The 22,359-nt window shown below is 41.2% G+C and overlaps 1 protein-coding gene across 1 annotated transcript in view; it reads right to left on the bottom strand.

Moving 5' to 3' along the window:
• The window catches only part of DARS1 (aspartyl-tRNA synthetase 1), a 71,991-nt gene extending 61,869 nt beyond the window's left edge, over positions 1-10,122 (bottom strand). Inside the window, exons 1-3 of the mRNA XM_081096079.1 lie at positions 9,927-10,122; positions 7,395-7,452; positions 1,949-2,041 (exon numbers count right to left, since the gene is read on the bottom strand). Of these exons, the coding sequence (XP_080952205.1) occupies positions 1,949-2,041; positions 7,395-7,452; positions 9,927-9,992 (217 nt within the window). The 5' untranslated portion in view covers positions 9,993-10,122. The remainder of the gene's footprint in view (positions 1-1,948; positions 2,042-7,394; positions 7,453-9,926) is intronic.
• Positions 10,123-22,359: the final 12,237 nt, after the last annotated feature.

Below are 22,359 nucleotides of genomic sequence, written 5' to 3'. Positions count from 1 at the left end.
ATTTCGTTGAATGGTATTGTGTTCTTTCATAAATAGATGTAAAATATTTCTGGTTATCTTTCTATTCTATTATTAGCAATCACTGACCATCAATGTACCTAGGTAATTTATAAGGAACAAAATGGTGATGGTCTAATATGCTCTTTTCATTTTATTAGTTGGAATACCTCTCTAAAGAGATACTTCTTAAAAAATAAAAAGACACTTTTCTACATCTACCATTTGGTTAGCCAGTGATATACAACTCATACAGAAATGATATTGTTTCAAAATAATGAAATGTTTGCATTGGTGACCAACTAGGTTTTCTGTTTGTCTTAGCATTAATATGTACTTACAGATTTAAACATATCTGGTATGTTTCAATTCACTGCAATTATCCTTATTGATACTCAAATTGTTCCATTTTGGGTATAGATGTGAAGAGAAGTATGCTTGGTTCAGCCTTACGTGTAGCATGTATTCTATCTTTTAATTTGTTGAATAACCATGTTCAGGAAACAAAGTGTATATTTTGGACAGAACAAAGATCCCACACTAGTGGGAGAAAGACAAGTAAATCAGGGATTACAATACAATGTGATATATCTATTGGTAGAATAAATGGCCCAACCTTTCAGGAAGGCAAATAAACATTTTTAAAAAGTTAATATTCCAGCACTATTCTTCTCAAAGTCTACTAGCATTCAACTACTTGGGAGAAGAATACTGGAAAAATAGACAAACTCTTAAAGTAGTGACCTTGAGAGCATGAGACATACGTATAAAACGTTGGGATTTTAAAAATAAGCCCAGCCCTGACCGGTTTGGCTCAGTGGATAGAGCGTTGGCCTGCGGACTGAAGGGTCCCGGGTTCGATTCCCGTCAGGGGCATGTGCCTTGGTTGCGGGCACATCCCCAGTGGGGAGTGTGCAGGAGGCAGGTGAATCGATGTTTCTCTCTCATCGATGTTTCTACCTCTCTCTCTCTTTCTCCCTTCCTCTCTGTAAAAAAACCAATAAAATATATTTTTTTTAAAAATGAGCCCATATTAATTCTATAATAAGTATTTTAAAACACAATGTAAAAAATGCTATATTATAGAATGTATTAAATGCTATAGAAGCAATGAACTCTTAGAGAGACAGAAGGTATTTTAGAAAGCTTCTGGATTTTGTTTGTATTCCACCAATTACTATGAGAACTTGGGCAAGCAGTTTTAGTCTCCTCACTTATCAAGGGCAATAGCAATGCCTGTTCTGCCTACATCACAAATTTGTAGGGATGATCAAATGTGAAAAAGTGTGTGAAAAAGTTATAAACTAATGTCATTAATATTTTTAGATAATTTTGAACACTTTAGGTTAGGACAATTTTCCATAAGGAACTAAGGTTTGTCTAAACTATGCTTATCCTTCTTTTCTGTTGTTCATGCTAATTCAATGGGACTTTCTACAATGAGAAAAAATATTCTGTATTTGTACTGTCTGTGCAATATAGGAACCACTAGCCATTGTGGCAGTTAAGCACTCAAAATACATGTAGTGGCTGAGCTATTGGATACTAATAACTACATGTAGTCAGTGGCTACTGTATCGGGCAACCCAGTCTGTCTTTTATCTCTTCTACCTCTCTCCCTATCTAAATATCACAAATATAAGGATATTAACAAATAAAAAGCTTCTCAAAAACACTCTTCACTTCAAAAAATTAAACTTATGAGTACTGCTAAATCAATACCTTATTAGGTTTCATCTGAGTTTTTAAGGTCAACTTATATTTAAGGTGATCTTATAAAAATCTAAAAATAATTAAACATAGACTAATATTTTACAGTGATTTAAAAAAGAAAACAGAGGGAATTTTGTTTTATTTTTAAAGATTTACTTTAGTCTATGAAATATACATAAAACAAAAAATTTCGATTCCTTAACCAAAGACCTTTCTTTACTCATTAAATCAACCTTACCTTTAGCTCGGCTTGTATGAACCCTTGCACGCACCCAAACAACTTCATCAGCTTTTTGTACTGTCAAATTGCTAACCCGAACCAAAACTCGATCTGCAGCAAATAAACGAAACAAATTTAGTAATTCAGAATTTACAGAGATCATAATTTTGATTTGACAGCGAGCATAAGTACTCGGTATTAGTTTTCAACCTCTGACGCCTTCTTAATTTGTGAATTGTATTTTCTAAATATATCTCTAAAACCTATACAATTCTCGAGGCCCAGACCAGGAGACTCAATTGCTTGGAGGGTCACCTATACACCAAAAGGTTGCAGGTTGTTGCAGGTTTGATCCCCAGTCAGGGCATGTATGAGAGGCAATTAATTAATGTTTCTCACACTCATTTTCTCTCTGTCTCTCCTTTCCTCTTTCTCTAAAATACGTATCGTCAGGTGAGGATTAAAAAAAACTCTATCCAATTCTATTATCTTCACTGCCACCATCCCAAAGTACTTGTCTAAATTACGGCAATAACCTTTTGATAATCCCGATTCCCTAATTCAGTCTATACTGGAGTCAAAGAGAATTTCAAAATGCGTATGTACTGAATATTTTATTGATTTATAAGGCCAACTACAATCTATCTTCATCCACCTTTGCCTAAGTGGACATGGTATTTTAGCTTGCCTGTCACAGTACGTAAGTCAGCTAGCCAAAGGGGAGGTTTCTCTGCCAGGCCTGGATAGTCATGGTGTTATTGGAGAATTGCACAGGTGGAATTTCTCCGCTGCTAGTGGGAGTGGGGTTCTTATAATATTCTGAGAAAACGTTTTTTAAGATTCTCACAGGAAAACGAGTGATTTTTATCTGTATAGCATTCTATCTCTCAGTTTAAAAGTCCTATTTCCCTTAAACCAGTTCTGGAAATGTGCAGCTGGGGATGCAGCAGAGCTAAAAGCAAAGCCAGTATCCACAGTCTCTGTTCAATGGTGGAGCTGAGTCCAGCAGAGCATCAGGCTAGTTATAGTCCATCGGTCCATTGTGTGGGGTCCACGTGACTGTGGGCCATGGAGGCCAAGTGCAAGGGAGAGTGTCTCCTGCAACAAGAGAGCTGGGAGCCCAGTGCACAAGACAGCCAAGAGAGAGCTCTCTCCGTTCAGTTTATGTACCTCAGATTTCTCACCCTAGCAGTGGCCATGCCTATTCTGGCCAATAACCTACTCCCAGGTGTGACTGACAAGCACCTTCCCACACCACCCATACCTTATCAGGCATGCGCCTATTGTCCAGACCCTTCCCCCGAGGATCTGTGGGGAGCAGACCTGGAGCATGTTAAACTGCAGCTTTCTGGCAAAGCTGTACAAATGGCATGCCTCTATTATCTGGCCTTCCCTTCGCTCCTTTCCAATTAATTAGTAACTTGGTTAATTACAGTAATATCATTGGTACCCCATTCCCTGGGACACAGTGACTCATCCAGGGAAAGGCATGTTGCACCAACTGGGCTAATCAAACTCCTTCTCGGGGACTTAATATACAGACACTGGGAATGAAGCTCTCCCCTGGGCTTGCTGAGCTGGGATGGTATAGGCCCGTGGTCAGCAAACTGCGGCTCGCGAGCCACATGCGGCTCTTTGGCCCCTTGAGTGTAGATCTTCCACAAAATACCATGTGTGGGCGCACACATACAGTGCGATTGAAACTTCATGGCCCATGCGCAGAAGTCGGTATTTTGTGGAAGAGCCACATTCAAGGGGCCAAAGAGCCGCATGTGGCTCGCGAGCCATGGTTTGCCGAGCCGCAGTTTGCAGACCACTGGATACTATAGGCCCAGGGCTGCAGCCACCATCTGTCCCACTACCCGAGTTTGTAGGATGAGAGAATAAAGCCAAATAACCTAAGAGAAGCAGAGCCAAGAAATACGGACAGAAAGCCTTAAAGATGCTGATTGAGCCTCTAGCCCAGTGATGGCGAACCTATGACACACGTGTCAGAGGTGACACGCGAACTCATTTTTTTGGTTGATTTTTCTTTGTTAAATGGCATTTAAATATATAAAATAAACATCAAAAATTTAAGTCTTTGTTTTACTATGGTTGCAAATATCAAAAAATTTCTATATGTGACATGGCACCAGAGTTAAGTTAGGGTTTTTCAAAATGCTGACAGGCCGAACTCAAAAGGTTCACCATCACTGCTCTAGATGCAATCATGCCTTATGCCATCTCACCTTTTTTCTCTAGAGCAGCGGTTCTCAACCTGTGGGTCGAGACCCCTTTGGCATTCGAATGACCCTTTCACAGGGGTTGCCTAAGACCATCCTGCATATGATATTTACATAATTACTCATAACAGTAGCAAAATTACAGTTATGAAGTAGCAACAAAAATAACTTTAGGGTTGGGGTCACAACATGAGGAACTGTATTTAAAGGGCCAGAAGGTTGAGAACCACTACCCTAGAGTTATGTAAGCCAATAAATTCTGTATGTGAGGCCCAACAATTGTGTCCTCCAATATATCCATCTAGAGTCCTCCAAACAAAAAAACTATTACGTGAAGATAGTGATATGAGGCAATAATGATCCAGAAATCATTTTATTTTTTAAATATGCAACAATTTGATTAAATTTAAAACGTATTACTTAAAAACATAATAGACATCATATCACATCACATCAAGAGTAGTAAAAGATCTTTCTCAAGGGTTATGTTGCCTAACTAATAAAGTTTGTCATTACAGGCAGTCCTCGGGTTATGTTGGACTCGATGTACGTCGTTTCGTGGTTACATCGCCATCTCCCATTTACAGTATTTATAAAAAAAGAAGTTCCGTCATTTCGACATATGTACATATGTGCTTTATGTTTTTTATTATTTACTTACCACAAGTAAAGGTCAGGAATTGTTATCTTTCTTTTAAATGTTTTTTTTTAAAATATATTTTATTGATTTTTTACAGAGAGGAAGGGAGAGAGATAGTGAGTTAGAAATATCAATGAGAGAGATCAGCCGCCTTCTGCACATCTCCTACTGGGGATGTGCCCGCAACCCAGGTACATGCCCTTGACCGGAATCGAACCTGGGACCTTTCAGTCCGCAGGCCGACGCTCTATCCACTGAGCCAAACCGGTTTCGGCTGTTTTTGATTGCTTCACTTCATTGACTGTGTATGTGCTCCATGTGAATGATGTAGGTGCTTATGTAGGTGGGTTCCGACTTAACTGGCGAATCGCGTTACATTGTCGCCCGTAGGAACGGATCTCCGAGGTAACCCAAGGACCTACTGCATCTTCTGCAGTGAAACCTAGTTATAATATTAAGCAAAGCCCTAGACGGTTTGGCTCAGTGGGTAGAGCTTTGGCCTGTAGACCAAAGGGTCCCAGGTTCAATTCTAGTTAAGGGCAGTACCCTGGTTGCAGGCTCTTCCCTGGCCCTGGCCCCGGAGCTGGCCCTGGCCCTGGCCCCGCCCCCGTCAGGGCTAATGCAGGAGGCAACCAATCGATGTGTTTCTCTCATACTGATATTTCTCTCTGTCTTTCCCTCTCTCTAAAAATCAATGGAAAAATATCCTCAGGTGAGGATGAAAAACAAACAAACAACACCCCCCCTCCCCCCGGCAAAACACAAAACCAATACTAAACAAATATATTTATTCTACCTACTTTGTCTAAACATACTTATAATTTGTCTCTTGAAGCAAATAGGAAAATTACAGGAGAATACAATGGTTCTCACTGCCAAAAGCAGACAATGAATGAGGAATTTTTAAGCCACTGGGTATCACAAGAGAATTTCTACAAAACATTGCCAACAGACCTTATGAGTTAAACCAACTCCCAAGTCTGCTGTGTAAACTTAGGCAAAGCAAAGTATGAAAGAGAAAAGACAGACAGAATAGCATAAACATTTAAGACAGATTTAGAAATACCAAAATTGAAAAAGCCAATGACTTACTAATAACTAGGCAATAAAAACTCAAAATCAAATGGAACATAACAACATAAATCTAAGGAGACATAAATAAATGTCATGACTAGGGTAACTTTAATAGTACTTTGAAAAAAGACAGAATAATAGCCCTTCTTTCATGTGGTATTCCAACTAATTAGCTTAGGGGTTCTCAACCTTTAACATATCTACACATACTTGAGGCACATGTCACACTTGCACCAATGATTGATTAGTGGCAGTAGGGTTTCAGTTTAAAAAACTATTGCCTCCTCCACACTCTTAAGACACTGGCATTAGAATGAAGAAATTTGGAGAAATGGAAGCAAATGGGGAAGGAAACTCTGCCTGAACAAAGTATAAGGATTTTAGCAGAGATAAAACCAAAGGCAGAATTTTACTGTTATGCTACTGTAAACATACATAACTTTTTTTTTCCCTCTTTTTTTTTTCCCTCTGGTGGGGAGAGCTTATAAGTGGAAAACAGTTGTCTGGATTTGCCAGCCAAATGGGAACAGTAATTATGGCAAGGGGTGATTGGGACTTACGTAATAGATTGAAACTCCATTGGGCATCTTTGTGTTACAGCTGAAGGAAGTCCAGTTCAGGAAGATAATTAAGCTAAAAACAAAGTCTCAAATGACCCCTCTTGCTTACTCTGCAGGGGAATGTCATCTCCAAACTATATTGCTTCTATCCCATTTTATATTCAATTATTTTACTTCACCATCTGTATCTTTTGGAAATGGTATATTTTTAGCCAATTATTTTGCACTTTTCGGAAAAAAGTTGGGAAGGAAAGTGATTTTATGATCATGCAATAAATTGAATCCAAAATCACAATAAAATTAACCCAGAGATATGTTATTTCCAAAGCATAACATTCATAGGCAGGTCTATAAGTTAGAAGTACTTCCAATAGGCCAGGACTTTAAGATCTGCAGTTGTACCAAAGACCGAAAGACATAATTTGGACTTTGGAGTGTCTACCATGAGAAAAATTGTTGTTAAGTAAGATAATCTATTGAAAACACAAATAAATAAGTAAATAAAAACAAAAGGCAAATGTTTAAAAATAGAAAACCTATAGGTCTGAGAGAAACAATATGTGACAAATCAATTTCAAAGAAATCTAATAAAAGCAAGGGGAGAGTAAAGAAGGTAGCCTCATAAAGCATGCAAAAAGGCTGTATATGATGAAGGTAGTTACTATTAACATTCTTTTATCTCCTGGGCCAGACTTAAGTCTTAAATATTTTACCTAATCACTTAGGAATATCTTTTTAATATAATTTAACTCTTAAAATGTACTCATTTAATGTATTTTCTTCCCTTTCTAGATTAGGAACCCCAACCAAACTGACAAATGTTTATACAGGATTATAACATCTGCTTGAGTTATTACTGTCATTTATGTTTTTCAAAGTTATGTCAACCTTAATTAAAACTTCATGAAGAATTTCCCTGGAATTAGAAGAAAAACAGCTTTATTTATTATCACATAGCTACTAACCTGATTTTTCTTGAGACTGTATCATTGAAGATACTCCGTATCTTTCTTTAGCATAATCCTACAAAAAATGTTTTGCATTATAACGTTTTATTTAAAAAAAATAATAGCATAGTAAAAACATAAATACAAACAACAATGTAAAAATAAATTCCTTTTCACTTTCAGGACCACTTTATTAATTCAAAGAGTCGTAGTTTTAAAGTGTGGAAATTTGTCATATTATTTACATATGTACTCTATAGAAAAAGGATAAGCACCCGGTTTCTGGCTAGTTTGTTTGAAATATCACTACTCTTGGATGGATATACCATAAATAATAGCATTCTCAGATAAAATTTACACATGTACAACACATCGTAACTATCTTCTTCAAAATGAGATTAACCTACTTCAAAGGAGGGATATAAATTTCCTGGAAGGGAGTAGGATGAAGCACCACAGTTTTATTAACTTCCTATTACAGGAAGAGATGTTCAAAGAGAACCAACATTTTTTTGGTAAGCTTTCTGAGCACCAGATGTCACATTTTTAGAAACTGAAGATGTTGGATATAAGCTAGCTACAATTTTGCATTTGGAAAACATAAAAAAAAAACAAAAAAACCCACCAGCTTCCTGTTTCTAAAAATCAGCTTCAGCATACTAGGTTGCAAGTGACAATGACAATATAATATCTAGGGTTCAGGCTTTTCTTAAAATACTATATTTATTAAATAGACTAGAGGCCCAATGCACAAAATTTCTGCGGGATTGGGGGGGGGGGGGGGAGAGCGAGGGGGGGAGAGCCCTCAGCCCGGCTTGCGGCCCTCTCACAGTCCGGGACCCCTCGGGGGATGTCCACCTGCCAGCCTAGGGATCAGGCCTAAGCCGGCAATCGGACATCCCTCTCGCAGCCTGGGACCCCTCAGGGGATGTCCGACTGCCTAAAGCAGCAGTTGGACATCCCCTGAGGGATGTAGCAGCATGCCACCACTCACGCTCAGCCTGGCCCACTGCGCCTGCTGCTGTGGAGTCAGGAGAGGCTCCCGCCGTGGCAACTGCTGGCCAGCCATGAGCCTGGCTTCTGGCTGAGCGGTGCTTGCCCTGTGGGAGCGCACTGACCACCAGGGGCAGCTCCTGTATTGAGTGTCTGCCCCCTGGTGGTCAGTGTGCATCATAGCAACCGGTTGTTCTGGTTAAGTGTCACTTAGGCTTTATTATATAGATAAGTGACCTTTCCTTTTAATCTCACTTAACCTCTAAAATGATCTCTTAGGAGCCTTCTAGCTATAAAATGACATAACTCTGCCACAATGTCTACCTTATATCTAGACCTGAGCTATCTGCAAGGTTGCATTAGTTTATATAATCAGATAAAGAATACCCAAAATAATTCCCTTAGACTTTACAAGGTAACTTAAGATATATATGAAATAATTCGTTTTTATCACTCTATAGCTATCAGTTGGAATCCTCTCCTTTAATCTGGAGGACTCAGGTTTTTGTGTGTTTATACAAAAATAAACCAACCAACCAACCTTAAGGACAAAGAAAACCCCAGCCCTAGTAAAAAGATATAGTTATACAATATAGCATTAGGGCAACAGATGGATTAGTTCAGTGATGGCAAACCTATGGCACGCGTGTCGGAGGTGACACACGAACTCATTTTTTTGGTTGATTTTTCTTTGTTAAATGGCATTTAAATATATAAAGTAAATATCAAAAATATAAGTCTTTGTTTTACTATGGTTGCAAATATCAAAAAATTTCTATATGTGACAGGGCACCCGAGTTAAGTTAGGGTTTTTCAAAATGCTGGCCCGCGGAGCTCAAAAGGTTCGCCATCACTGGATTAGTTCATGTTTCAGCAAACCCTAGTCCACCGCATATTCTTAAAATGTCCCATTCCTTAGGCAGTTTATCACAAACTCGTAATTCCACAATAGGAAAATTAGGAGCCGGGCATGAGTAAAGGCTCAGTTTTAATACAACACACCTGACCTGTAGGATGGTATCAAACTTTCATTTCGGAAAAGCACCGAGGGACCGCTGGGTGTTAGGAATTGCCCCCCAAGATTGTGGGTCCCTTCATCTCAATCGCCCTCTAAGCTTCCTGCCTCACCCCATCACTTACAGGGAGAAAGACAATAAAAACGACGTGTCCTTTAGAGCTGCCACATGGCAAACGGTCACTAAACACACAGTCAGACCGTTTTACTCATCACTGTCAGTGTCCGAGGTGGTGGTTTACGTGAGGGACGTGCCTAGCCAGGGAGACGCCAGGGTGACCCCCGCGCTGCCACTTCCGGGGCAGGGGGAGCCTCACGTCCACCCTCCCCGCGGCCCGCTGCCGGGGAGCCAGGCCGGTGAGAAAGCGGTCCGGTCCGGAGAAGGTCTGGCCACGCTTCTTGGCCAAGGCCCCGGACCCCGGCCCGCAGGAGAGGTGCCGACAGGGACCCCGAGGGCAGGGTCCCGCTCACCCTCCGCCCGCCCTCCGCGCGCTCCGGCCCAGGGGTCTGTCCTCCCGGGCCCGGGGAAGGGGAAGACCCACTTCCGCCGCGTCCATGACCTCCCGCGGCTTCTCCTGAGTCTTGCGGCTGGCGCTGGCGCTGGGCATCGGGGCAACTGGACGGGGCAGCGGTCACCACCCTCCCTCGCAGGCTTCCGTAGGGCAGGCCAAAGGGGCTTCTCCCTCCCGCACGGTCTCCGCCCTCCCTGCACTTCGGTCACAGCACACGCGTCCCGACTCCGCGTGGAAGGGCGACTCCGGAAATGTCGCGAGAAACGCAACTCTCTCGAGATCCCGAAGAGCTAGTAGCGGACGGCCAGACGCCGCGGGGTCCTCTGGCCCCGCCCCTACGGGTGTTGAGCTGGAGTTGGAGGGAAATCCCGGGAGTTTGTCGTATTATCGCGGGATCGGCTGCGAGGGGCGGGGTCCGGGGGCGGGCGGTCTCGCTCCCAAGTGAAACTGCTGCCCTTTTCTCTCTTCGGCCTCTCGGTCCCTCCGGCTTCCACCAGGGACTGTTCACTAATCTCAGGCTCCGCCTTCCTCCCGTGGACTTCCTGCCTCCACGCTTCCCCGCGGCCGCGCGGCTGCCTGGAGTGATTGGAGACCTGTCGCTGCTGCTCTGTGGACTGGGACGCGGGAGTGCTGGGTTCTCGGTAGCTGGCTGGGTGGAGGGGATTCTTTCCCTATTTCACTGGCCAAGCCAGTCACGTGCTCCTTCCCGAGTTCAACAGAGTAGGGTAATTTACTCATTCCTCAGGGAGCAGTACTGACTGTTTCTGGTCAAGAGAACATTCTGTGAGATTCCAGCATAGCGTCTGTGTCGCTGCTCCATCTCGGGATTTTTAAAAAGCTTGTATTCCCTCATGTAGATATTATCCAAATGAATGAACTGATGCTCAGAAATCTGAATACAAATCTCATATATTGGCCTTTTGCTAGGGGTAAGGGTTATTTTTTTTCTATCTTTCCATTGCCCACGAGGCCTCTACAGGCTCTCCTTAATTCTCTTGACTTGACATGTTATTCTTACTTAGGACATAGCCGTGTGTGGGGAGATTAAATAGGTACTTCTGCTCTGGCCTGCCTTCCTGGTAGTGATGGAACGGAATTTGCCAGACCAACAGCCACGCTCCCTATGCCGAGGTCCGTGGATCTGCTGCAGTAACCACACCATAGCTGCAACTGCGGCTACAACTGTGTTGAATTTGCAGTAGTCTTCTGTCGCCTCCTGCATCTCTCTGTGTTTGTGGGAGCCAGACTGGTGGAAATAGAAATATGATGGGGGCTATCAACTATCAGGTCTCTAAGGGTTGCACTAAACCCTGCTATTTCCCCTGGGGACATGACATCGTTTATGATTTACTATCCTAAATGGGGACTAGGGAAGAATTTAGAGGTTTCCTGTTAAGCTTTCTGCAATGTGATAGCCTTATCCCACAGGCCAGTAAGGGAAAGGCTCTGGCCATGTCACCCAACCACCTTGCAGATATCCAAATAAGCCATCGAGGCAAGAGCTGGCTTGAACGGCAGCTAATCTGTCTTGGGAAAATGCCTTGTGATCCTTTCAAACCAGAAGGGGAGAAGCTATCTTCCACCCACTTCCCTGTTTCCCTTGGGAGACTGTCTGAAGAGGCGCAGGACTTCGTGCCACAGCCTTCCTACCGATGGAGCTACACAATATGAAACCGCATAGCTGGAGCCTAGAAGTGGCTCCTAAGCAACAGGGTCCTCATAACTCACCCTGCAGTCATATGACCCCTTTGTTTCAGTGTCGTCCCTTTCGGTGTGTAGGACAGGGACCACGGGGAGCTGGCACCTTTGGCTTCTTCTTTTCACTCTCTAAATAAGGAACAAAGCGTTTGAATCTAAAAGTGGCTTATTGTATTCTGGTACAGCATAAGAATAGGCATATAGATCAACAGAACAGAACAGAGAGCCCAGAAATAGACCCTTGCCTTTATGGTCAATTCATATTTGACAAAGGAGGCAGAAACACACAGTCAAGCTAGTCTCTTCAATAAATGGTGTTGGGAAAATTGGACAGTACATGAAAAAAATGAAACTGGACCACTATTTTACACGATATGTAAGCATAAACTCAAAGTGGGTAAAAGACTTACATGTAAATCATGAATCCATAAAAAGCCTAGAAGAAAACATAGTCTGTAAAATTTCAGACATTTCTCATAGCAGAATTTTCACAGATACATCACCTAGGCAAGGAAAACAAACAAACGTGACTACATCAAACTAAAAAGCTTTTGCAGAACAAAAGAAACTATTAAGAAAAAGAAAAGGGAACCCACTGAATGAGAATATATTTGCCAATGCTATATCTGTAAGGGATTAATTTCCAAAATACATAAAGAACTTATACAACTCAACACCAGGAAGACAAACAACAATGCAATAAAAAATGAGCAAAGGACCTGAAAAGACACTTCTCCCAAGAGGACATACAAATGGCCAATAGGCATATGAGAAAATGCTCAATGTCACTAATCATCCGAGATGCAAACTAAAACCACAATGAAATATTACCTCACACCTGCCAGAATGCCTATCATCAACAAATGACAAGTGCTGGTGAGGATGTGGAGAAAAGGGAACCCCCGTGCACTGTTGGTGGGAATGCAGATTGGTGCAGCCATTATGGAAAACAGTATAGAATTTCCTCTAAAAATTAAATTTGGAACTCCCATTTGACCCAGTTATCCCACTACTAGGAATATATTCGAAGAAACCAGAAATACCAATCAGGCCCTAGCCCGTTTGGCTCAGTGGATAGAGCGTCAGCCTGGGGACTGAAGGGTCCCAGGTTCGATTCCTGTCAAGGGCATGTACCTTGGTTGCAGGCACATCCCCAATAGGGGGTGTGCAAGAGGCAGCTGATTGATGCTTCTCTCTCATCAATGTTTCTAACTCTATATCCCTCTCTCTTCCTCTCTGTAAAAAATCAATAAAATATATTAAAAAAAAGAAATACCAATCAGAAAGAATGTATGTACCCCTATGTTAATAGCACAATTTATAATAGCTAAGATCTGGAAACAGCCCAGTGCCCATCAGTAGATGAGTGGATTAAAAAGCTGTGGTACATTTATACCATGAAATACTATGCAGCTGTAAAAAAAAAAAAAAAAAAAAAAAAAAATGAAGGATCTCTTATCCTTTGAGACAGCATAGAGGGACCTGGAAAGTATTATGCTAAGTGAAATAAGCCAGTTAGAGAAAGACAAGTATCACATGATCTCACTCATATGTGGAATCTAATGAACAAAATTAACTGTTGATCAAAATAGATCCAGAGTCATAGAAGCAGACTGGAATCTCAGAAGGAAGGTGGGGGTGGGAAGAGATTAACCAAAGAACTTGTATGCATATATCCATAACCCATGGATACAGACAATTGGGTGTAGAAGCTTGGGGCGAGGGGCGGGGATGGGTTATAAGGGGTCAATGGAAGAAAAAAGGGGACATCTTTATAGTAATACATTCAAGAATGAAGATTTTAAAAAATGGAACTGCCTTTTGACCCAGGAATCTCACTTCTGGGAATATATCCTAAGAAACCTGAAACACTAGTTTGAAAGAATATATGCACTCCTATATTCATAGTGGTGTTATTTACAATAGCCAAGATCTAGAAACAGCCCAAGTGCCCATCAGTGGATGAGTGGATAAAAAATCTGTGGCACATTTACACAATGGAATATACTCAGCGATAAAAAAAAGGACAGCATGGATGGATCTGGAGATTATTATGCTAAGTGAAATAAGCCAGTCAGAGAAAGACAAATATCATATGATCCCACTTATATGTGGAACCTAATGAACAAAATAAACTGACGAACAAAATAGAAACAGAGACATGGGTACGTGGAACAGACTGACAAGTGTCAGAGGGGTTGGGGGAGGGGGAACAAGATGAAAGAAGGTGAAGGGATTAACCAAAGCACATGCATACATGTCACATAGACACAGACAATAGTGTGGTGATAGCCACGGGGGAAGGGGTGGTGGGGGTTAGGTGGAGGTGGGCAAAGGCAGAGGAAAATGGGGACAGAAAGATTTTGCTTGGGGGTGATGGGCAGATCACAGTGTGCAGATGGTGTTTTATTGAGTTGTACACTTGACACCTGTATGGTTTTGCGAACTAGTGTCACCCCGGTAAGTTTAATTTAAAAATATTTAAAAAGTAAAAGTGGCTTGTTGTATCTTTACTGATTGAGACAACCAGAGCTTGGCCTTAGCCTCACTTGTCTTGTGTGTTCCTGGCTTGACAGGAACCAATGTGGGCTTCTGCCAACTACTAAATGTGTCCATTCCAAACTGTACATTTCGGGACCAGCAAGATGACTACGGGTAGGCCCCCAAGGACCAGTTCTAGGTGTTGCTTTTAAGAGGTTTGAAACACCATTGTGATTCCTAATCCTTTGTACAGTCTTCACTCCTTACTCACCATTTCCCTTTTTTGTTTTGTTTTGTTAACCCTCACCTGAGGATATTTTTCCATTGAATTTTAGAGAGAATGGAAGGGAGGGAGACGGAGAAACATCGATGTGAGAGAGATGTCGATTGTTTGCCTCCTGCACTCACCCTGACCAGGGTCGGGGATCGAACCAGCAACCAAGGTACATGCCCTTGACCAGAATCGAACACAGGACCCTTCATTCTGCGGGCCAACGCTCTATCCAATGGCAATCTGAAAATATTTAATGAAAAATTACAGAAATAAACAACTTGTAAGTGTAAAATTGTGTGCCGTCCTAAGTAGTGTGATGAAATCTCGCGGCATACCACCAAGGACTTAACTCATCCCTTGTCCATGTGTCCACGCTGCATATGCTCCCTGCTCCCCGCTTGTTAGTCATTTCATAGCCACCGTGGGTGAGGCATTGCAGTGCTGTGGGCAAGTCACTCTCATTGTACTTAACAACAGTCTTAACGCAAAAAGTAGAGAAGCTACAAAGCGGTTCCTTTAAGTGAAAGAGTGCAATTTCTTGACTTGGAAAGAAAAAAAATCTTTTGCTGAGGTGGCTAAGATCTATGGCAATAAGGAATCTTTGTGAAATTGTGAAGAAGGAAAAGGAAATTTATGCTGATTTTGCTGTTTCAAACTGAAAAAATTACCCCCACGGTGCATGATAAGTGCTTAGTTAAAATGAAAAGGGTGTTAAAATTGTGGGTGGAAGACATGAATGGAAAACATGTTGCAATTGATGGCAATGTTATGCTCCAGAAAACATTAAGCTAATATGGAGATTTCAGCAAAGGATCCCCTGAAACCAGTGACAGCCAAGCCTATTCACTGCAAGTAAATAATCCTCCTTCTGATTTGGTCAGAAGGTTGATAGTAACCTAACACTATGTCACAATGCCTATGCCATTCGCTTCACTTCCTCTAATCACATAGGCATTGTATCTTCCACGTCATTGTAAGAAGGGTGAGTACAGCACAATAAGATATTTTGAGAGAGACCATATTCACATAACTCTTTTTGCAGTATATTGTTATAGTTGTCCTATTTTAGTATGGGCTATTGTCATTAGTCTTTTACTGCGCCTAATTTATAAATTAAACTTTATCATGGGTATGTATAAAGTAAAAAACAAAGTATATGTAGGGTTTGGTACTCTCCCTGATTTGATTTCACATGTCCCCTGTGGGTAAGTGGGGGTTATTTTATGTGTTTCTTTTTCCCCTGGAAAAAAGAATTTTGCAGTGTATCTACTAAGTAAGTCATAATGTTTGCAATCTGTGGATCTAAATTCACCATGGTGCTGGGTAAGGGCCTGTCCATGTGGAAGCTTGTTACTTTGTTTGGGGGCATTTTCCTGAAACTTTCCTTGATGATTCTCTTCCTTTCTTTCGTTCTTTGCTCTCTTTCTTGAATTCAAACGTTAGCCCTTCTGAGCTGGTCTTCTAATTTCTTATCATTTCTTTCCATTTCTTGTCTCATTGCCTTTTGCACTGCTTCTGGGAGATTTCTTCAACTTTATCTTCTAACCTTTTAAATGGGATTTTCTCCTTTTTTGCCATCATGTTTATAATTTCCCCTTTCTGTTCTCTGAATGGTCCTTTAAAAGGATAACATTTCGATCTTTTATATGAATGCAGTATCTTACCTTTCTGAGCATATTAATAAGGTGATTCGGGGAGGGTAATTTTAAAAGTACTCTCTCGGTAAAGTTGCTTTTCTGTTTGTTTTTGGTTTCTATCTTCCATGTTAGAGACTCACCTCAGCTGTCTGAGAAATACTTATTTTTATTTTCTGTAAACAGTGATGTTTTGGTGATTCCTTGATTGTCTGCTTATGTTAAAAGTGGGTATTGAAAGCAAATTAGAAGTTCAGCACTTGAATGGGATTTGTCAATTTTGAGTTTTACTGGTTGATGATCTGGTTGGGCCATTTCATAGCCAACTCCAGTGTCAGTATCTTTAGTTCTTTCCTCTTGGCTAGTCAGATTGTTCAGGAAAAACCTCTCCTAACCTCCTGCCTGAAGAGCAAAGGTCTGCCAGTGTTCTGGGAACACTTGGCATTCAATATGCATTTGGTCACCGAATCCCCCTAGTTTTGGTACCCAGCTCCTAAAGTCCAAGGACCCACCCTTTCACCCTCTCCAGAGAATACATCATGTCGGGGTGGAAGAAGACTCTTGCCAAAAGGGTGGAATAGGGATGGATGCAGGGATCAGACTTCTCATGTAGCTTTCTCCATATATTTATTATAATTCCCACTTCCCACCTACAGTTCCAAAAGTAGCTGGTGCTGCTTGTCATGCATCTTTTGAGGTTTCTGTGGTATAGATTAGGTTGATTCTCAGCTTTCCTGACTGCTACCTTAGGATTCGGCTTTTCATATCCGCAAAGTTGGGCTGGGCTGTCTGCTCTCCAGCTTTCCACGTATTGCAGGTTTTGCTTCCCTTTTGTTCTTCCATCCTCTTGATTATAGTTTTTGTAGGACTGGGGGCAGGAGCAAAACTGGATTTGCCACTTTAGCATAGAAGTCACTTTTCCTGTTTTGATTTATAATGTCAGTGTATACAAGGTTTCTAGCAGTTGACCCATAGTTACCATGATGAACACCCTTCATTCATTCAAAAATATTTGTTGAATGCTATGTGCCAAGCATTAGTCTAGGCATTTGGGGTACATCGGGGAACACAGCAGATGAAGATCTGGTTCTATGGATCTTATTTTTTAGAGGGGGAAGCAGACAATCTATAGAATAAGAGCTAATATGCTAATTAGAACGGATGGCAGAACAACCTTCTGAATGACCTTCTGGAATGACCAGTGGGTGGGGAGTGGGGCTGCTGGGCTGTGATGCAGCCCAGCCATGAGGCAGCCGGGGCTGTGAGGGCTGAGCCCCTTGCACGAATTTTGTGCATTTAGGCCTCTAGTAAATAATAATAGACATAATAAGTAAATTGTGTAAAATGTTAGGAAGTGATAATAAGAAAGAAAAGGTCAAGCAAAGAAAGGTGAATGGGGGGTGCTGGAGGGGCAGGATGGTCGCATTATGACAAATGGTGGCCAGGGCAGGCCTCACTGAGAAAGTGACATTTGAAGATTTGAAGACAGTGAGAGATGTGACCTGACCCATATCTGGGGGAAGAGCATTCCAAGCAGGGGAACAGCCAGTGCAAAGGCTTTAAGGTGAGAGGAGCAAGGCCAATGGTCCATGTAATAGAGTAATGTCGTCCGGGCCTCTGAAGCGTAAACCTAAACAACTCTAGTTTGCCAAGTAATTTTTATTTTTAAAAATCCTGATTTTAAAAGCTTCTCCCTCTGGGGAGGAAGAGGGGTTGGAATTGAGCCAATTACCAATGACCAATGATTTAATCAATCATGCCCGCATATATGGAACCTCCATAAAAACCCTAAAAGAGAGTCTGGACAGCTTCTGTGTTGGTGAGCACATCATGTGCCAGAGGGTAGTGCACCCCAAACTCCAGAGGGACAGAAGCTCCTATGCTCGGAATCCTTCTGGACCTTGCCCTATGTACCTCTTTATCTGGCTGTCCAATTGTATCCTTTAGGAGAAAGTAGTAATAGTAAGTAAAATGCTTCCCTGAATTCTATGAGCTGTTATAGCAAATTTCAGGTCTGAGCGGGGGGTGGGAGGGTGTCATAGGAACCCCCGATTTGTAGCCAAGTCAGACAGAAGTGCGGGTAACCTGGGAACCCACTACTTTCAACTGGCATCTGGAGTGGGGACAGCCTTGTGGGGCTGAGCCCTTGACTTGTGGGACCTGTGCTAACTCTGGGTAGTTAGTGTCAGAATTATTTTCAATTGCAGAACACCAGGTTGGTGTCTGCAGGGAACTGGAGAATTGCTTGGTGTGGAAACTCGTATCTTTGGCATTAAAAGTGCTGTGAGTAGAAACAGATCATAGTAGTAATAGTTCAACCAATAGTGTCTACTATACCAGGTGTGTGAATTGAGGAAAGTCATTTAAAATCTCTGTACTTGATTTTTTTTTTTTTGAGGAAATGAGGATCATGGTGTTTTTCTCATGTGAGCATTAAATGAGATAATAATTGAAATGACAAAAAGTCATCCAGGACAGTGCTAGTTCAAGAGCTCTGAAATTGTGGTCCCTGGATGAACAGTGTCAAACCAGCATCACCTGGTGTATGAGCTGCATTGTATCTCTGTCCTCCACCCAATTCTTATGTTGAAGCCTACCTCCCAGTACCTCAGAATGTGGCTGTATTGGAGATCGGGGCGGGGGGGGGGGCGGCGAGGAGGATTTATTTAAGCCGTACCCAAGGATACATCTTCCATCAATCTCTTCACACATAGTGCAGGGGAGGTAGGAGTGGGGGAGAGAAAAATCGTGAGAGACACACATCAACCAGCTGCCTCCCATGTGCGCCCCAACCAGGGTTGGAGACTGAGCCCGCAACTGAGGCACATGCCCTTAACTGGGAATTGAACCATTGACCCCACAGTCTGGCCAGGCTGGAGATGGGGTTGTCTTTAAAGAGGTAACTAAATTAAAATGAGGTCAGTAGCACGGGCCCCAATCCAAACTGACTGATGTCTTTATAAGAAGAGGATATTAGGACATAAACACACAGGAGGATGACTGTGTGAAGAAACAGGAAGACAAACATTTGCAAGCCAAGGGGAGAGGCCTCAAAAGAAACCAACCCTGACTACACCTTGATCTCAGAATTTAAGCTTCCAGAACTGTGAGAAAATAAATTTCTGTTGTTTAAGACACTCGGTCTGTGGTACTTTGGTATGGCAACTATGGGAGCTTGTTAGAAATGTAGAGTCTCTGGTTCCATCCAGATCTACTGAGCCAGAAACTCTGAGGTGGAGCTCAGCATTTTGTGTTTTTTTCTTTTTCAATTAGAGTTCACATTCAATATTATTCTGTATTAGTGTTAGGTGTACAGCAAAGTCGTTAGACAATCATATACTTTACAGAGTGGTCCCCCTGATAGTTCAAGTATTCACCTGGTACCAGACGTAGCGATTATAGTATAATTGACTGTATTCCTTATGTTGTACTTTACATCCCTGTGACTATTCTGTGACTACCAATTTGTACTTCTTAATCTCCTCACCTTTTTCATCCAGCCCCTCAACCCCTTCTGGCAACCATCAGTCTGATCTCTATCAGTCTGATGTTACTTTGTTCATTTATTTTGTTCTTTAGATTCCACATATAAGTGAAATCATATGGTATTTAACTTTCTCTGTCTGACTTACTTCACTTAGCAAAATACCCTTTAGGTCCATCCATGCTGTTGCCAATGGTGACACCCATTCTTTTTTATGGCTGAGCAGTATTCCATTGTATATATGTACCACTACTTTTTTTCTTGATCAGAATTGAGCTTGAGACCCTTCAGTCTGCAGGCCGATGCTCTATCCACTGAGCCAAACCGGCTAGGTTTGTACCACTACCTTTTTTTTAAAAAAATCAATTTGTCTATTGATGGGCATGAGTTGCTTTTATATCTTGGCGATTGTAAATAACACTGCAATGAACATAGGGGTGCATAAATTATTTTAAATTAGTGTTTTGGGTTTCTTCTGATATATACAGAGAAGTGGAATTGTTGGGTCATAAGGTAGTTGTATTTTTAACTTTTTGAGGAAACTCCATAGTATTTTTCATAGTGGCTGCACCAATCTGCATTCCCACCAACAGTGCACAAGGGTTCCCATTTCTCCATATCCTCCCCAACACTTATTGTTTGTTGATGTATTGATGATAGCCATTCTGACAGGTGAGAGGTGATATCTCATTGTTGTTTTAATTTGCATCTCTCTGATGATTAGTGATTTTGAGCATCTATTCATATGTCTATTGGCCATCTGTATGTCCTCTTTGGAGAACTGTCTATTTAGGTCCTTTGCCCATTTTTAAATTGGATAGTTTGTTTGCTTTTTGGTGTTGAGTTGTATGAATTCTGTATAAATTTTGGGTACTAACTCCTTATTGGATGTATCATGACAAATATTTCTCCCATTCAGCAAGTTGTCTTTTTGTTTTATTGATGATTTCCTTTGCTGTGCAAAACCTTTTTAGTTTGACGTAGTCCCACTTGTTTATTTTTTCTTTTGTTTCCCTCGCCCAAGGAAGCATTCTGTGTTTTAAAGGCCCTTTAGATGACTCTGGTGCACACACAGGTTTGAGAAGAGCTGCCTAGTTGTTAAGGACATACCAGTAGGAACTTGACTAGCCTAGATTCATATTCCAACTCTACCACTTACTAGCTGTGTGATTTTGGGTACGTTCTAAAACTTCTCTGTTTCAATCTCCTCATCTATAAAATGGGGATAAAGCCTAGTCCTTATATGTTAGATTAATATGGTGGTAAATGAATCTATCCAGATAGAATTTAGAACAGTGCTTGGTGCCTAATTAATACTCAACAAGTGAACTATTATAAGAGTAGATAATATGTAAATATTGAACCTGAATCTCATTTTAAATGGTTGGGTTTAGGAAAAAAGATAGTAGCCAAGCTTACTTTATTTGTGAAGTAAGGACCTGGAAACTCCCTTGAGTAAAGTTGAGTATTCCGACCCCTATTTTCGCTGCTTGAAACCCTTTTTTTTCTTAACTTCCTGGTTTATGATTGTGATATGGAAAATGTAGACGGTGCCAAGTTCTTTGGAGTTTATGCAAATAATACATAGCACACATTGTTATGTTGCTCTTCATCTTCTACGAAGGCCCATTGTCATCAATTTTATATCCTGTTCCCATGAGAACTTTACCTTTTCTCCTCTTTGTACTCTATTCTTGATGGATTGTCTAGTTTCTCGCTAAGGCAACTTATTCTCTTTCTCTGCTGGCCCACTGAAAACCACCTTCTATTAAAAATAAGTTTTCCATTGAGGCATCTAGATAATCATTCCCCTTGTTTCTCATTTGCCTTCCATCGGAGGCAATTCCAACTGCTTTACAGTGGGCAGCTGCCAGTCGGTACTAATGACATTTTCACGGGTCGAGCTGCATTTCCAAGCTTTGTTTCTTTATATTTGATTGTCTTAAGTATTTTATGTGAGTTGTAACCACACTGGGTAGAAACAACTCAATAACGACAAACAGTAAAATGAATAATAAAAAGTTATAGGTTCATAAAAGGAGAGTGAGTGGGGCCCCTCTCCCTAATAAAGTAGGCCAGGAATATCCGTATGTGATGACAATGCTGGCTAGCTGCTGCTACTTTGCTTTAAAATATTCTTTCAGTCACAAATTTGTTTTTGTAATCTTCCCCCTGCAATAACCAATTTACTTTCCTTTCTACTTACCTTCTTAATCACTCTAGAAGGCAACCATTCATTTATGACGTAGGCCCCAAATCTCAGTGTGATTTCTTATTGCTTTCTCTTCTCCCCAACACTGAAAAATCTAGCAAAATCTTCCTGCTATTGCCTTTTTAACATTATCCACCCATAACTTATCTCAAAGACCAGACTTTCTACAGTTGTGGGGAACTGGAGAGTTCAAGGTAAATAATAATTCATTTGGCTAGATTATCTCCAATCTTATTTTGTAATTCCATATGTAACTGTAGCTATATCCACAAATTCCACCCAGACCTTTAAAGCCCCTCCCACCAATAAATTTGAATGTAAAATGCAAAGCAAATGTAAAGTATATCACACTTTTAGAAGAATTATACAGGAGCCAGGAGGTGGGGGGAAATCAGAATCTCCATAGTGATTATAGGACCCTCTTGTCTGACTTCCTGTTCATTATTCAGCTGCTGCTTTGCTATTTTCTGCTTTGTTCCCTTTAACTTTGTTCACATTAGTTTTTCACTATAAGCTCCCCATGTTACTATTTAGGGAGTATGTGGTTTTATCATGTACCTTTAAGGAAAAGTTTTTACTCTTAAAAATGCTTTGCACTGATAATAATTTTTCCTAACGTAATGACCTTTCCTTATTCTGAATGACGTTAGACCCAAAGGAACTATTTTCCATATTCTGAA

The sequence above is a fragment of the Myotis nattereri genome (genome assembly GCF_964212035.1).
Source record: "Myotis nattereri genome assembly, chromosome: 7".
NCBI classification, from domain to species: domain Eukaryota; kingdom Metazoa; phylum Chordata; class Mammalia; order Chiroptera; family Vespertilionidae; genus Myotis; species Myotis nattereri.
The sequence above is the reverse complement of the archived record's forward strand: the minus strand, read 5'-3'. Positions and strand labels throughout refer to the sequence as shown.